The following is a 17771-nucleotide window of genomic DNA, read 5'->3' on the forward strand; positions in this document are numbered from 1 at the left end:
AAAAAAAAAAAAAAAAAAAAAAAAAAAAGAAATAGAGAATATTGCCAGGGAAGGTGCACCTGACAGGAATGGTAACTAAGCAGACCCAGGAGAACCATTTCTTTTTCCCTGGATGGTATTTTGCCTCTCAATCTTAATATTTTCTTTCTTTTTTTTTTTTTCTTCCCAGATGAGGGCTCACTGTGTTGCCCAGGCTAGTTTTGGACTCCTGGGTTCACGTGATCTTCCCTCTGCCTCCTGAGTAGCTGGGATTACAGGCATGTGCCATGACACCTGATTATAATCTTAATATTTTAAAAACCGAAATCATTCTCTTGGGGAACAGTAGGAAGTGGGGCTGCAGCAATCACAGGTCATACCTTCAAGCCAAATAACTGTAGAGGCATGGTCTTTTTTTTTTTTTTTTTTTTTTAGATGGAGTCTCTCTCTGTTGCCAGGCTGGAGTGCAGTGGCATGATCTTGGCTCACTGCAACCTCTGCCTCCCGGATTCAAGCGATTCTCCTGCCTCAGCCTCCCGAGTAGCTGGGACTACAGGCACGTGCCACCACGCCCAGCTAATTTTGTATTTTTAGTAGAGACGGGGTTTCACCATGTTGGCCAGGCTGGTGTCGATCTCTTGACCTCGTGATCTACCCGCCTCAGCCTCCCAAAGTGCTGGGATTACAGGCGTGAGCCACCGCGCCCGGCCAATGCATGGTCTTAAGAATGGGTGAGACGATGCTAAGAGCTGCTTTGGAAGGCGGGAGGATATTGCCAGCTCCCAGGAAAGGAAGGGGTTCTCATCAACTGGATGTTACTTGTGCTGTTTTCCAGGCCCTTAATAAACCACAGTGACTGAATAGAGTCTTGCAACCATTTTCAGAATTTGACAGAAAGTTTGGTCCTATTTGGTCATCTCAGAATTGAAGCTTGGATCATTGGTACAAGTAAAAACAAATTTATCAGAAATGTCAAGAAAAACATCTGATATTGTAGGGCTTCCATGGTAGTTCTCAGATTCACAGGATACCAAACTGACTTTTGCCAGATTAAGAATTATTTCCTTGCTATTAGATGCCAAGGTCCCCAGCTGGGAACAGAGGGGAATGTGTTTTTGTAATTTAAAATCCCTAGTCACTTAGCATTTTATTTCTCTCTTTATCCTACTGCTGATGTCAGTAACTCTTATTTTATTTTATCTTGATTTGTGTGTGTATAGTTATGTTTTCTGACAAATAATTGAGGATTTTTTTCAACTACCACATTGAGGTAAATCCACAGGATTACTATGCCTTAAAAAATTTAAAGAATGCTTGTAACATATACTCCTATCATTCACCAGTTGTTCTTCATTTTCAAATATGATTGTCTATGTCTTTCCCTGGTCACTAAAAAAACTTGATGAAATATATAGCTGGATGTAAATGCCTTGTAAGTATAATCTGTGTTTTCAGCAGTGGCGCAATTACAGCTCACTGCAGCCTCGACCTCCGGGGCCCTAGTGATCCTGCCACCTCAGCCCAGCGGGTAGCTGGGACCACAGGCATGCGCCAACCTGCCTGCCTATTGTTTGTTTATTTGTTTGCGACCTTGCTCTGTCGCCCAGGCTGGAGTGCAGTGGCACGATCTCGGCTCACTGCAAGCTCCGCCTCCCGGGTTCATGCCATTCTCCTGCCTCAGCCTCCCAAGTAGCTGGGACTACAGGCGCCCACCACTATGCCCGGCTAATTTTTTGTATTTTTAGTAGAGACGGGGTTTCACTGTATTAGCCAGGATGGTCTCGATCTCCTGACCTCGTGATCCGCCCGCCTCAGCCTCCCAAAGTGCTGGGATTACAGGCGTGAGCCACTGCGCCCAGCCTAATGCTTGTATTTTGTAGAGACAGGGTCTCCCTATGTGGCCCAGGCTGGTGTTCAACTCCTGGGCTCAAGCGACCCTCCCACCTTAGCCTCCCAAAGTTTTGGGATTTCAGGCATGAACCACTGTGCCTGGCCAACAGGCATTTTTGAGTACTTACTATTTGCTTTTAACATCGAGGACACTCTCAAGACTTCCATCATTATCAGACTGCACATTCTGGGATTAACTGTTGCCAGTTGATAGAGGAATGAAGTTGCTTTCCTATAGTGACATTTTGGATGAAGTAGGGTTATTCAGAGAAACATAACCAGTAAGAAACACACACACACACACAAATACTCACTCACAGACATGGGATTTATTGTAAGGAATTGGCTTATAGGATTGTGGAGGCTGAGAAGTCCTAAGTTTAGTTGGTAAGCTATAGACCAAGGAGAGCCAATGGTATATTTCTAGTTCAAGTTCGAGTTTGAAGGCAGGAGAAGACCGACGTCCCAGCTTAAAGAGTCAGGCAGAGAAGTGAATTCTCCCTTACTCAGTCTTTTTGTTCTATTCAGGCCTTCAGCAGGTTGGATGAGCCCCACCCACATTGGAGACAGCAATGTACTTTACTCAGTCTAGCAATTTAAATGTTAATCTCATCCAGAAACAGCCTTGCACATACTCCCAGCATAAGTTTTTTTGCCCACTGAGGCAATATATTTGTAAATATGTATTACATCCTTATAAAAGAATCTCAGGATTTTTCCTCCTGTGTGTTTTTGTCTTGCTTCTTCATGGTCTGTGATGCCAGCCAAGGTTGTCAGTACAGTGAAACCAAACTGGTGGGATGGGAGCAGATTATTCTGCCATTTTTCTAGATTTTTGAGTTGCACATCAAATCTGGGGCTGATTACTCCATACTTGTTTAGCCTGCCTATGAGGTTTACAACAATTTTCCCAGCTCTGTGATCACCAGTGATTTCAGACTTGCCAGTGTAACCATGCTTCATCATTATAGTTGGAAACTGGATGATGGGGCTGGGCGCGATGTCGCATGCCTGTTATCTCAGCACTTTGGGAGGCCAAGGCAGGTGGATCACTTGGGCACTTGAGGCCAGGAGTTCAAGATCAGCCCGGCCAACATGGCAAAACCCCATCTCTACTAAAAATACAAAAATTAGCGAGGCGTAGTGGTGGGCGCCTGTAATCCCAGCTATTTGGGAGGCTGAGGCACGAGAATCTCTTGAACCTGGCAGGGAGAGGTTGTAGTGAACTGAGAAATGCACCAGTGCACTTTGGCCTGGGTGACAGAGTTGGGACTCTGTCTCAAAAAAAAAAAAAAAAAAAGTTAAAAAACCTAAAAGAAAAAAAAGAAACTGGACAATTACTTTGGAGCTTGGCCTAATAAGAACCTGGCATTTACCTTGCTTTTCAGCTTTGTTGATGCTCTTGAGAGCATCAGCCAGGACATGCGTGTGCACCAGTGTGATGGTGTAGAAAGAGCCAGTGTCGTTTTAACCAGATATCTGGACACCCAATAGCCCAGACAAATTGATACATAAAATTAAGCTTCACAGAGTGTCATGGAATTGTACAGATGGCTATCAATACCCCAGAGAACATAAATTGTTTAGTATTCACCTAAATTAAAACGAGTAAAATATTGTTAAAGAAAGCAGCCCACATTCTGAAACAAAATGGATAATCAGCATTATCACCTTTTAGGGTAGGTAACATGCATATCTTAGAAAGATTGTGAGTTTGAAGTTAGACAAACTGAAGTTTGAATTGCCTTTCTGCTACTTATCAGCTCTAGATTTGGGGCAAGTAACTTGTCTGAGCTGTAATTTTGCGATCTGTAAAATTAAAAATACCTACTTTGTGTTGGTGTTTAGATTAGAGAAAAACATATAGAAAATGTTTGGGATGCAGTAGCTATTCAATAAATAAAGCTAGTCATTTGAAAGTTGACTGTGAGTAATGCTGTATGGGCCATTTTGCCAGAAAGAGTCTTTTGTCTTTAATTGATATGACATTTTTTCATTGACTGATGGTAGTTACATTTTGTAGAGTCATCTCAGTATATAACTATGCCCTGGAGATGTGTTTACAAATTGCTCACTCTAGCTTTCTCTCTTGTTCTGTTGACAGAGTTAAATTAGAAGAGAGAGGAGTTGCTGAGAATTCTGTAGTCATCAGTAATGGTGACACTAATTTATATCTTAGAAAAGCAAAGAAGCGGGCATTTCAGTTAGAGGAGGATGAAGAAACTGAACCAGATTACAAATATTCAAAGAAGCATTGGAAGAGGCAAGAGAACAATAACAATAATGAGAAGGTCTTGGATCTGGAACCAAAAGCTGTCACAGATCAGACTGTCAGCAAAAAAAACAAGAGAAAAAATAAAGCAGCCTGTGTCATAGTGGGTGATGATAATGAAGAGACCAAAAGAAAATCACCAAAGAAAAAGGAGAAATGTGAATATAAAAAAAAGGCCAAGAATCCCAAGTTTCCTAAAGTACAGGCAGTAAAAGACTGGACCGATCAGAGATGTAGTTCTCCAAAAGGTTCTGCTAGAAACAGCCTTGTTAAAGCCAAAAGGAAAGCTAGTGTAAGCGTTTGCTCAAAAGAGAGTCCTGGTTCCTCCTCGGAGTCTGAGTCTTGTGATGAATCTATCAGTGATGGTCCCAGCAAAGTCACTTTGGAAGCCAGAAATTCCTCAGAGAAATTACCAACTGAGTTATCAAAGGAAGAACCCTCTAGCAAAAATACAACTGCAGACAAACTGGCTACAAAACCTGGCTTTAGCCTTACCCCCAGCAAGGGCAAAACCTCTGGAACAACATCTTCTAGTTCAGACTCTAGTTCAGAGTCAGATGACCAATGCTTGATGTCATCGAGCACCCCGGAGTGTGCTGCGGGTTTCTTAAAGACAGTAGGCCTTTTTGCAGGAAGAGGTTGTCCAGGCCCAGGGCCATCATCACAGAGTGCAGGTGCTGCTGGATGGAGGCGTTCTGGCTCAAACGGTGGCAGCCAGGCTCCTGGTCCTTCTCCCAGTGTGTCTCTCCCCGCTAGTTTAGGAAGAGGATGGGGTAGAGGAGAGAACCTTTTTTCTTGGAAGGGAGCCAGGGGACGGGGCATGCGGGGGAGAGGTCGAGGACGAGGGCATCCTGTTTCCTGTGTTGTAAATAGAAGCACTGACAACCAGAGGCAACAGCAATTAAATGACGTGGTAACAAATTCATCTACTATTATCCAGGTAAGTATTATTTTTTGTAAGTTACCTCCTCCCTTTCCCCTTAGAATGTGTGTGGAGTTCATGTCATGGGTTCACATTTTCTCACCAATAACGATGTCACATGATTAACACTGTTTTTCAGAATCCAGTAGAGACACAGAAGAAGGACTATAGTCTCTTACCACTGTTAGCAGCTGCCCCTCAAGTTGGAGAAAAGATTGCATTTAAGGTATATTTCAAAACAACGGTCACAGCAAAAAAGGTTCATTCCCCTTCCAAATAAACTTACTTAACAAATCAGGTTTAAAGTGTTTGTAAAAGCCCTTCCCACTGGAACCACAGTGTTGTCATGGGTTCCTGGTAGGGCTCCTATACTGGTGGGGGTGGACACCCCAGCATGGCATGATGGAGGAGCTGTGGGAATGTGAGGGGATAAGAGGGCTCATGTATTTGTGGGTTTTTTCTTCTTTTTTAGCTTTTGGAACTAACATCCAGTTACTCTCCTGATGTCTCTGACTACAAGGTAAGGATGTTTATTTAAAAGTAAGTTGTCAGTATATTAATAAAACTAAACTCATATTTAATACTACTTGTATGGATAATACAGATTTGTTTTTTTACTAAATAAAAATGCCAGAAAGTAGAAAATGAAAACATTATTGAAATGTCAACTTTTTTGTTTTGTTTTGTTTTTTTTGTTGAGACGGAGTCTCGCTCTGTCACCCAGGCTGGAGTGCAGTGGCCGAATCTCAGCTCACTGCAAGCTCCGCCTCCCGGGTTCACGCCATTCTCCTGCCTCAGCCTCCCAAGTAGCTGGGACTACAGGCGCCCGCCACCTCGCCCAGCTAGTTTTTTGTATTTTTTAGTAGAGATGAGGTTTCACCGTATTAGCCAGGATGGTCTCGATCTCCTGACCTCGTGATCCACCTGTCTCGGCATCCCAAAGTGCTGGGACTACAGGCTTGAGTCACCGCGCCCGGCCCGAAATGTCAACTTTTTAATAGTATCACTGTGAAGTCTCCCAGTGTTATTTGCCTTATATTTGGGAAGAATAGAGTAGGAGAATGATGAGCTTAATTTTACTTTTAAAAAAAAAATATTGGCGGGCGGGTGCTCAAGCCTGTAATTCCCAGCACTTTGGAGGCCGAGAATTTGGGCGGATCACGACAGTCAGGACATCGGACCATCCTGGCTAAACACGGTGAAACCCGTCGTCTACTAAAAAAATGCCAAAAAAAAACTAGCCGGGCGAGGGCGGCCGCTGCTCAGTCCCAGCTACTCCGGAGGCTGAGGCAGCGAGAATAGCGGAAACCGCGGAGGCGGAGCTTGCGTGAGGCTGAGATCCGCACTGCCACTCCAGGCCTGGGTTGACAGAACAAAGACTCGTCTCAAAAAAAAAAAAAAAAAAAAAAAAATTAATTTTTTATTTTTAATTAAAGACGGATCTTGCTATGTTTCCAGGTGGTCTCAAAGCTCCTGGGCTCACGCAGTTCCCCCATCTGGCTCCCAAAGTGTTGGGATTACAGGTGTGAGCCACCTGCCCAGCCAGTTTAATTTTTTTAGTTACTGTTTCTTAATTAGTTTAAGACACTACCGAACTTATTTGGTATCATTCCCTCATGATTCCTAAACTTTGAAAAAAATAATTTTAACAGTTCTCAGCAAGAAGATTGATTATTTTCTCATGAATCTATTTTACATATTTGTGAATTCTTCTGGTTAATTATGATCTAGTATGACTTTCTTTTGCATTATCAGGTTACCACAGTAATTCATAAATATTATCCATGGGAATTTACTTAACTTTAATCTCTGTCATGAGTCTTTATATTGGCATGTGAGGTTTCATAGTTTCAATAAAAGCTTAAAACTCAGTGGCGATCACAGAATTACATGTTTCTTTTTCACCCACCAGAATTTTGGTTTTGAAAATCTTGTTAAAAGTGCATCCTTCTGTTTTTGATGTACGACTATGGAATGTAAGACCATTTTTTAAGGTAATAATTGCGTTAATGTTATTATGTAAACCATTAGATAAAACACAAGCGGCAATTTGATTGTATCTGGATTGATTGCCTTGGAAGACTGTTTAAAATTATATAAACCTTTCCTCCAAGGCTGGGGTGTGTTGCTCACGCCTGGTAAATTCCCACACTTTTGGCCAGGTCCGGGCTGGGCATGATCACGATAAGGTCAGGAGATCAAGACCATCCTGGCCCACACAGTGACCCTGTCTCCTACTAAATACACACAAAACAAGAGCGGGCATCGGTGCGGGGAGCCTGTTAGTCCCAGGCTACTCGGGAGCCAGGCTGAGAGCAGCGAGAATGGCATGACTCCAGGTGAGGCAGAGCTTCAGTGAGCCGAGATCGCGCACTGCACTTCAGCCTGGCATGACAGATTGAGCACTCTGTGAAAAAAAAAAAAAAGAGGAAAAAAAAACTTTTCTTAAAAGCAGGCTGGAAGAATCAGTTAATGAAGGGATCTGGTGGGTTAGTTCTAGGTCATTGGTGTTTTGTTTTTATCTTCTTAGGCACTTAGTGTCTCCTGTGGATGAGGTGATCGTGTAATTTATCACCTAAATGAGGATACTTGTGAGTGAAAGGGAGTGCTATTAATAGTTATGCTGGAAAGATGAACAGACCTGTCTTGAACAAACCAGGGTGTTTTGTCACCCTACCATAGATAACTAATTTAATTGTGTGATATATGAAGAAATGGAAATGAATATTGTATTGATACATCCTACAACCTCTGTAAATTGTAATTCTAGATGATACTGATTTTTAAAAATTGCATATTAACGGCCAGGTGCAGTGGCTCACGCCTGTAATCCCAGCACTTTGGGAGGCCAAGGTAGGCGAATCACTTGAGGTCAGGAGTTTGAGACCAGCCTGGCTAACATGGCAAAACCCTATCTCTACTAAAAATACAAAAATTAGCCTGGCGTGGTGGCATGCACCTGTAGCCCCAGCTACTCACGAGACTGAGGCACAAGAATCACTTGAACCCGGTAGGTGGAGGTTGCAGTGAGCTGAGATCGTTGCACTGTACTCCAGCCTGGGTGACAAAACGAGACTCTTAAAAAAAATTGCATATTAAATTGGTGTTAGTCATCATAGTTATTAACGTTGGAAGGTGATTTGCCTACTTTAGGTGACAAAATTTTTTGAAGATTTTGAAATTGCTTTCACAATCATTTTAAAATGAAAATTGGTTCTACTTTTTTGCTTTGACCTCAAACGCAGTTCTCTAGTTTGATCATCTGCTTTTTTCATTAACCTTGTCTCCAAAAATTAAATTAGTTAAATTCTGTACTCAAAAATGTTGTCTCCCAAGCTCCTGATTCCCTGTTGAGTCTGGTTCTAAAAAACACTGTTGACTGTGCTCAGAAATTCTAGATAGAGTCAGGAGGAACTGGTTGCTTGGCCTCTCAGTATATACCCCTAGAGGCTACCATGTGTCTCCCCATCGCCTACATGCATGGGCAGTGCATCCTCTTGATGCATTAGAAAATCAGCTCCCACACCTGGAGACCTGGGAGAAGGGGAATTGGGATCTTACCAGTGATAAAGTGCCTTCTAGTTTCTCCTGAGGGGTTGTGATCACTATTTTAGAAGGGTTCTAAAAGCATCAGGAACCAAGGCAGCACCATTAGAATATATCTAGTCTCTCCTGATGAATGCTGTCATGGTCAGTGGTCACTTGAATATATCCACCTGGTGTGATTTTTCCTCCTTTTCCCGCATTCACTCACTTTTGGTTCCCTGGTGTAATCTTTACTTTCATCGAGTTATTTAAGGTAGTGTCTGCCATTTATGATTTAAATGTGTCTATTTTGCCTCTAAAGATATTTCTGTATATTCACATAACGGGTTTATTAGTCTACTTGTTTTTATTTTCTCTATATGTGGATTTATTTTAAATTTTCAACTGAGATAAAATTCACATAACATAAAATTCAACATTTTAACCATTTTAAAGTCTACAATTCAGTGGTTTTTAGTATATTCACAGTGTTTTACATGTTGATTTTGACTTGGACTTTTATTTTTGAAAGGAAGGAAGAATATTAAGCCACAATCCAGAGACCCAGCAAGTAGATATAGAAATTCTTTCATCCTTACCTGGTGAGTCTTTTAGAAAAGAATTTGAAAATTTAGGCTCTTTCTATCTACAGTGGTTTATGAATAGCTTTTACACACAGGAGATGTTCTCTTCCTTGGCCTCCATGTAACTGGCGCTCCCCACTTCTTTCAGCACACTGTAACCCTGGGGACTCATCAGAGATGTTGGATATATTCCAAAACTGTTGGGCTACTTCTTATTACTGTAATTATATAATGTCATAAAAGTTTATATGAACTGATGAAAATTGATTACAAAAATAGTTATTCCTAGGAAGCCTAAGTTGAATGCTGACTCAATAAATGCTATGAAATTATGGATGGGTGCGTCAGCTATAAAAGATTGGGAGGAATTTTGTAAAAACTGAGGAAGATTCTGCACTTAGATTGTCTTGCAAATTTTTGCAATCTTGCATTATTTTTAAAAAGCCCAGGCTGGGTGGGCATGGTGGCTCACGCCTGTAATCCCTGCACTTTGGGAGGCCGAAGGTGATGGATCACTTGAGGTCAAGAGTTTGAGACCGTCCTGGCCAACGTGGTGAAACCCTGTCTCTACTAAAAATACAAAAATTAGCCAGGCGTCATGGCACGTGCCTGTAATCCCACCTACTGGAAAGGCTGAGGCAGAAGAATGGCTTGAACCCGGGAGGTGGAGGTTGCAGTGAGCTGAGATCGCACCACTGCACTCTAGCCTGGGTGACAGAGCAAGACTCAGTCTCAGAAAAATAAAAATAAAAAAAAACACCAAAACTGTAAATTGTGGAAATTGCAGACAATACAATGGTATGGTTTATAAAAGAAAGAGCTCTATTCAGTGAACTCATAAAACCTACTCAGCTCTGTGTCAAAAGATTGTCAAATGAATATACTTTTGTATATTAAGTCAAAACAAAATATCTAAACTGTGTGTATACATACACTTTCACATATCATTTTAAATAGTTACTGGCTTTATCTCTGATTTACCCCACCTGTTACTGGAACTGAATGCCTGGAATAAGAGCGCTTTTATAATATGTAGCTTAACTTGGAGTGTACTATAGGGGGTCCCTGGCCAGAGGACAGGGGAGATCCCTTTTCCTTTAGCAGATCCTAAAGCAATTAATTGTTTACTCTGTGTGTGTGTGTGTGTGGTTTTTGTTTTTTTTTTTTTGACAGAGTCTCACTCTATCGCCCAGGCTGGAGTGCGGTGGTGCAATCTTGGTTCACTGCAGCTTCCGCCTCCCAGGTCCAAGCAATTCTCATGCCTCAGCCTGTGGAGTAGTTGGGACTACAGGCACACACCACCATGTCCAGCTAATTTTCATATTTTTAGTAGAGATGGATTTTGACATTTTGGCCAGGCTGGTCTTGAATTCTTGGCCTCAAACAATCCACTCGCCTTGGCCTCCTAAAGTGCTGGGACTATGGGTGTGAGCCACCATGCCCAGCCTGTTTTCTGTTTGTTTGTTTGTTTGTTTGTTTATTTATTTTAGAGACGGAGTCTTGCTCTGTCACCCAGGCTGGAGTGCAGTGGCGCGATCTCGGCTCACTGTGAGCTTCACCTCCCAGGTTCACACCATCCTCCTGCCTCAGCCTCCCGAGTAGCTGGGACTACAGGCGCCTGCCGCCACGCCTGGTTAATTTTTTGTAGTTTTAGTAGAGACAGGGTTTCACCGTGTTGGCCAGGATGGTCTCAATCTCCTGACCTCGTGATCCACCCACCTCAGCCTCCCAAAGTGCTAGGATTAGAGGCGGGAACCACCACACCCGCCTTCTGTTTATTTTTAAATAAGGGATTGAATAAAAGATTCAGTTGACAGAAATCAGTCCAAAGAGTTTTTCAACAAAGTTCCTTTATGATATTAAGTAAATGTTTATATATAACGTATACTAGTTTCCTACCCTTCTTCTGATGAGGTTTCATTTATAGAAATCCCCTTTCTTAAGAATGGTGGACAGAAAAGTTTGTCCACTGTCAAATTCTGCACATACAGCCTGATCAGTGCTTGCCAGGTGATTAATAGTGATAACATCCACTTAGAGACTTTTTCTTCTTTAGGGCATCAAGAAATGGCTTTGGAGGCCAAAGTGGGAGGATCACTTGAGCCCAGGAGTTCAAGACCAGCCTGGGCAGCATAGTGAGACTCTGTCTCTAAAAAAAAAAAAAAACATAGCTGAATGTGGTGGTGCATGCTTCTAGTTCTCACTACTTGAGAGGCTGAGGTGGGAGGATCACTTGAGCCCAGGAGGTGGAGGCTACAGTGAGTCATGATTGTGTCACTGCACTCGCTGAGTGAGTGAGCAAGACCCTGTCTCAAAAACAAAAAAGAAAGAAAGAAATGGATTTATCTGTTCTCTAATAGCAATGTCAGTTGTCCTTGATGTGGTGGTTCTGATATACATAAATTTCAGTTACCATGGTTTAGTTAAGTAATACCAGTCCCCCAGCAACATTGCGTATGTTAACTGTGAGTAAGTGCATAAAGTACTGCCAGTAGCTCTTTAGTCCACATATCACTATAAAACGTAAATAACAGATACGTGTCACGATCCATGACCCATCAAGTCAGTGCTTTCAGAGTCCATCAGTGACTGGTCACTGTGCATCTGTTATTCAGTTCACATACAGAGCAGAGCATGCAGTTGTGGTGCCTCCTTGTCTCTCATTGATAAAACTGCATGACATTTTACAAAACTTATATTCGAAGTAGGGAATAGGCCCACAAAGATAAAGGCACAACAAAGAAACAAAAGTGGTGATGCTGAAGTGCCATCCAAACTGAGTTTAAGGAGAGTCTGTAGAAGAAAGAGCTCACTGTGGAAATGTTGACACTGCCAGTGAGGTGAACTTGTTGACTTAAATGAGGAAAGTGGTCATGGCAAAAAGGATGAAAATGTCCCCAAAGTGACACCAGCAAAAACAAAGATTTTACAAAGTAAAAAATTCTTTGAGCTATTTCATGACAGTAGAAGTTCAGAGGATAAAATGTAGACAGCAGTTTCAAACTTAGAAAAGAGTACAACAGTTGTACAAAACACAGAGAAGATGCTTGCGCTGTATCGTAAGTTACAGGGCAAGAGCACAAGCACTGTTCAACCTCCCCTTGATAAGTTTCTTATAGAGAAATAAAACGCCTAGAAAGAAAGAGAGAAAGTTAGCTCTCAGTGTTCCTAATGTAATTACAGTGTACTCATAAGTACAGTGTTTTACTTTACTCATTTTAATTTCCCTATGTAGTAAAGGTTTTAATGTTTTGGCAAAATTTTTTAAAAGTCATAAGACAGTAATAATTTTCCTATTGATTATTAAGATTGTTTTGCGTGGTTTCAGCTTGTACAGTCATTTTTCCAATCCCATTCTACCATAGAAAGCAAGGACTGAGGCCGGGTACAGTGGCTCATGCCTGTAATCCCAGTGCTTTGGGAGACTGAGACAGGCAGATCACTTGAGGCCAGGAGTTTGAGACCAACCTGGCCAACATGGTGAAACCCTGTCTCAACTAAAAATATGAAAATTAGCTGGGTATAGTGGTGCATGCCATGCCTGTAATCCCAGCTACTCAGGAGGCTGAGGCACAAGAATCACTTGAACCCAGGAGGTAGAGTTTGTAGTGAGCCGAGATTGCACCACTACACTACAGCTTTATTTACAGGCGATAAAGCAAGACTCTGTCTTATTAAAAAAAAAAAAAAAAAAAAAGGGACTGCCTGTGTTACCAAGTAGTAGGAAGCATATGTGATTTCTAAGGACAGAGCAGCATTTCATATTACCTTCCCTTGTTGAAACACATAAATTAATTAATTTTGGGGATTATGTTGTGGTGCCATATTCAGTTCTGGTAATAATGACAGTTCATCAAGCTTATGAAGGAAAGATTTTCTCTGATAAATGGCTGAGAAGTCCCCCGGTCCAGGCTTTTCCTCAGGATCCCCCTGTATTGAGCACCCCGTGCTTTCCTGTACATACCCAGCCTTCACATTAATTGACAGTTTGTTTGTGGCTGTTTTCTTAATGATAGAAATTCCCTGTAGAGGAACATTTTTAACTATTGAGAAATAACTTACTCTCTTTCCTCCCTATCTTCTTGTTTCAGCCTTGAGAGAACCTGGGAAATTTGATTTGGTTTATCACAATGAAAATGGAACCGAGGTAGTGGAGTACGCTGTGACACAGGAGAGCAAGGTAGGTGTGCTTCTCTTCTTGCATTGCTTGGCCATACGTTCTCTCTGTGGTTTGTAAGGTGACATTGCACTACAGGCCCTGGGGGGATCTATGGTGTGGCAATACCAGTGCTAAGTGCCAAATCAGGGCTCCATCTTGGCCCTCATAGAGCCTGTGTGACAAGATGCACAAATAACAAACTTTTCTTTAAGAGTGTACAGTTGTTTAACATTATAGCTATATAAGGATTCCAGCAGGAAAGGGTAGCATATTTAGAAACTTTATTGGCATATACATTCAGAGAAGCGCATATAATTACATGGCTTGAACAATTTTCACATGAACATACCCATGTAACCAGACCCAGATCAGGAAATAGAACATAACACCCACTCCCAGAACCCTCTGTTATGTTCCCTTGCCATCACTACTGTCCCCCAAGTGTTACCACAGTTCCAACTTTTATTTTTTTGAGAGAGTGTCACTGTGTGGCTCAGGCTGAAGTGCAGTGGCATGATCTTGGCTCACAGCAACCTCTGCCTCCCAGGTTCAAGCGGTTCTCGTGCCTCAGCCTCTGGAGTGCCTGGAATTACAGGCGCTTGCCACCTCGCCCAGCTAATTTTCGTACTTTTGGTAGAGACTGTGTTTTACCATGTTGGCCAGGCTGGTCTCGAACTGCTGACCTCAAGTGATCTGCCCGCTTAGACCTTCTAGAGTGTTGGAATTACAGGCGTGAGCCACTGTGCCTGGCCTGAGAGTTCCAACTTAAAATAGCACAACAGTTTGAAGAGTGACATAAAATGATGATCCTGTCCTCTGACTTTAAATCCTTAAATTGCCATTTTAGGAAGTATATGGTTTATACCTTTTTAAGGAGCCAGACCTACCAGAATTGCTGGCGGTGGCTAGCTCATTAGGTTATGGTGGCATTAAACAGAAGTTAGATTTAAGAAAAATGCTCTCTTTTGGCCGGGCGGGGTGGCTCAAGCCTGTAATCCCAGCACTTTGGGAGGCCGAGACGGGGGCGGGGATCACGGAGGTCAGGGAGATCGAGACCATCCTGGCTAACATGGGTGAAACCCCGTCTCTCTAAAAATACAAAAAAAAAAAACTAGCGGCAAGGTGGCGGGCGCCTGGTAGTCCCGCTACTGGGAGGCTGAGGGGCAGGAGGAATGGCGTAAAACCTGGGAAGGGGCGGAGCTCTGCAGTGGAAGCTGAGATCCGGCCACCTGCACTCCACCCTGGGCGACAGAGCGGAAGCCATCATCTCAAAAAAAAAAAAAAAAAATGCTCTCTTTTAAGGTGTTTATACTTGAAATGTTATAGATACTATTCTGTAGATTTCAATATTGCAAACATTTTTTCTGAAGTGTGAACTTGTAGAAACCCTAGCCAGACTGTATGTTTTACCTTGTCTTTAAGGTAGATGACGCTTTTAGGGATTTATTCCAGAAACACGTTTTTAGTGTTTGTAGTAGGATCAGCAGATTTGGCCTGGTCTCCTGTACTTCTTTTATATATATATATATGTGTGTATATATATGTGTGTGTATATATATGTGTGTGTATATATATGTGTGTGTATATATATGTGTGTGTATATATATGTGTGTGTATATATATGTGTATATATATATATTTTTTTTTTGGTTGAAATTGGAAACTGCATTGGAAAATTAAACCTTGGAGGCTTTTCTGTCTATGCCCTAAACAGAGGCCTGAAGTAGAATAGAAAGCCTGTAATTAGGCCGGGAACCGTGGTTTATGCCTGTAATCACAGCACTTTGGGAGGCTGAGGCGGGCTGATCCCTTGAGTCCAGGAGTTCAAGACCAACCTGGGCAACATGGCAAGACCCCATCTCTACAAAAAATACAAAGATTAACTGGGAGTGGTGACACATGCCTGTAGTCCCAGCCACCTTTGGGGGTGGTGGGGGCAAGGCAGGAGGATCGCTTGAGCCCAGGAGGGCAAAGCTGTAGTGAGTCCTGAATGCCACTGCATTCCAGCCTGGACTGTAGAGGTGAGACCCTGTCTCAAAAGCAAAAAGCCTGTAATTACCGTTTTTGACACTAGATGGCCCTCATTATTCATTCATAGGACCAAGCCTTAGCATTTGCTTTCTCTTGGTGGGCCGTGAAATAGTTCATTTTTTGTTTTGTTTTGTTTTTTTCTTTTTTTATTGTTATTATACTTTAAGTTCTGGGATACATATGCAGAACATGCAGGTTTGTTACATAGGTATACATGTGCCATGGTGGTTTGCTGCACCCATCCCCATCATCTACATTAGGTATTTCTTCTAATGCTATCCCTCCCCTTGTCCCCACCCCCCAACAGGCCCCGGTGTGTGATGTTCCCCTCCCTGTGTCCGTGTGTTCTCATTATTTAACTCCCACTTATGACTGAGAACATGTGGTGTTTGGTTTTCTGTTCCTGTGTTAGTTTGCTGAGAATGTCCCTGCAAAGGACGTGACTCACCCTTTTTTATGTCTGCATAGTATTCCATGGTGTATATGTGCCATATTTTCTTTATCCAGTCTATCATTGATGGACATTTGGGTTGGTTCCAAGTCTTTGCTACACACGTATGTTTATAATAGTTCCTGTTTTTAGGTAGCTTAGGATAAGAACTACAGAGCACTGCAAAAGGACATCAGCATCCTAGTGATACCCATTTGGACCACATCTAGTTCCCAGAAGGTCTCCAAGCCACCTGTCCACAGGGCAAATCAAATGGAGGGGTTGGGGGAGCTACTCCCTCCCACAACCCCTGCATCCCCTGTTGTTAATCAATGAAAGATGAAATATGTTTAATGTAAAATTTAGGTTCATTCTAAGTAAATGAGTTATTTATTTATTTATTTATTTACTTATTTATTTATTTTCCCAGCACAGAGTTTCACTCTGTCATCCAGGCTGGAGTGCAGTGGTGCGATCTCCGCTCACTGCAACCTCTGCCTCCTGGGTTCAAGCAATTCTCCTGCCTCAGCCTCCCGAGTAGCTGGGACTACAGGCATGTGTCACCACACCTGGCTAATTTTTGTATTTTTGCAGAGACACATATTGGCCAGGCTGGTCTTGAACTCCTGACTTGAGATGATCCACCTGCCTTGGCCTTCCAAAGTGCTAGGATTACAGGCGTGAGCCACCGTGCCTGGCCTCTTTTTTTTTTTTTAATTAAAAAAAAAATAGAGATGGAGTCTCACTAGGTTTCCCAGGCTGATCTTGAACTCCTGGGCTCAAGTGTTTCTCCCCCTCAGCCTTCCAAAGTGCTGGGATTACAGGCGTGAGCCACAGCGCCTGGCCTAAAGAGTTACTAGACCCTAATTGAACTCAGTTTATTGGAACCCAAATTATTCCCATTCTTCAGTCATTCTACACTGATGGAAAATTTACTTGGCTAAAAATTTTAACTTACTAAAACCTGTATGACCTCAAAATGAAGTGCCTAAACTGGGGATTTTGTCTTTTTCCTCAGATCACTGTATTTTGGAGAGAGTTGATTGACCCGAGACTGATTATTGAATCTCCAAGTAACACATCAAGTACAGAACCTGCCTGAGTATGACCTCTCCACCTTAGAGTTTATGAATGTCTTGTTTGTGAAAGTGACTATAACCTGAACTTTTTTTTTTTTTTTTAAAGAGGATTTGGAAGTTGTATGGATTTTTGTTATCTTCACTTTACTGCATAGGAAACAATCTACCTCATCATTTAAAATGACATGGGTGTCGGTTTTGTAGATCTTTGGTTTTTTTTGTCAGGTTTAATTTCAGCTAACAAAATGTAAAACATGACATTCCCTGCAGACGTTGTTGTATACCAGTATGGTTTCTTCTCTTTTTTAAATGTTTTTGGCCATCAAGTAGCAGTCGTCGGTAGGAGTTTATAATACCAAGAATGTGCTGCATATCTTGTCTCAATAAGTTTTAAGTAACACTTAAAAATATTAAAGCATGTTACTTGATCTAATTTTTTAGCATTTGAGTTGTTCCATTAAATGGAGCATCTCGTAAATTTCAAGTATTTTATACTTGCAATTGTTAAGAGTTAAAAGGTAGTTGGATGTGTCATAGACAATGAGTTAAGGAATCCTTTCATGTTTTTCCCAACTTTAAAATTAAGGATTCTCAGGGCCCTGTGTAGAGCAGTGAAAATAAGATGTATGTGTGTGTGTGTGTGTGCCTGGAGGAGAACTGGTGTTCCACTTGGGTGAGAGGATTGGCTGTGAGCTTCAGACCAGGAAATGTGTCATCTTGCCAGGCGCCTGGCTGAGTGTGCTGGAGTGAGGATCTTAAACAGAAACTTCCTTTTCTGTTATTATTCACTACAAAGCTAAAATGGCCAAATATATACTGTGAAAATTGGTTTCATTTAACAAAAGATCAGATCCCTCCTTCAGCTGTACACATTTTAAAATAAAATTGTATTGAACTAAA

The 17771-nt window shown here is 42.0% G+C and overlaps 1 protein-coding gene across 1 annotated transcript in view; it reads left to right on the top strand.

The window, feature by feature from the left end:
- The window catches only part of COIL (coilin), a 24336-nt gene extending 6565 nt beyond the window's left edge, over positions 1-17771 (top strand). Inside the window, exons 2-7 of the mRNA XM_017873112.1 lie at positions 3974-5081; positions 5203-5289; positions 5536-5583; positions 9121-9190; positions 13264-13352; positions 16811-17771. Coding sequence (XP_017728601.1) covers positions 3974-5081; positions 5203-5289; positions 5536-5583; positions 9121-9190; positions 13264-13352; positions 16811-16894 — 1486 coding nt within the window. The 3' untranslated portion in view covers positions 16895-17771. The remainder of the gene's footprint in view (positions 1-3973; positions 5082-5202; positions 5290-5535; positions 5584-9120; positions 9191-13263; positions 13353-16810) is intronic.

This window comes from Rhinopithecus bieti, unplaced genomic scaffold (assembly GCF_001698545.2).
Source record: "Rhinopithecus bieti isolate Rb0 unplaced genomic scaffold, ASM169854v2 scaffold_7870, whole genome shotgun sequence".
Taxonomy (NCBI): Eukaryota; Metazoa; Chordata; class Mammalia; order Primates; family Cercopithecidae; genus Rhinopithecus; species Rhinopithecus bieti.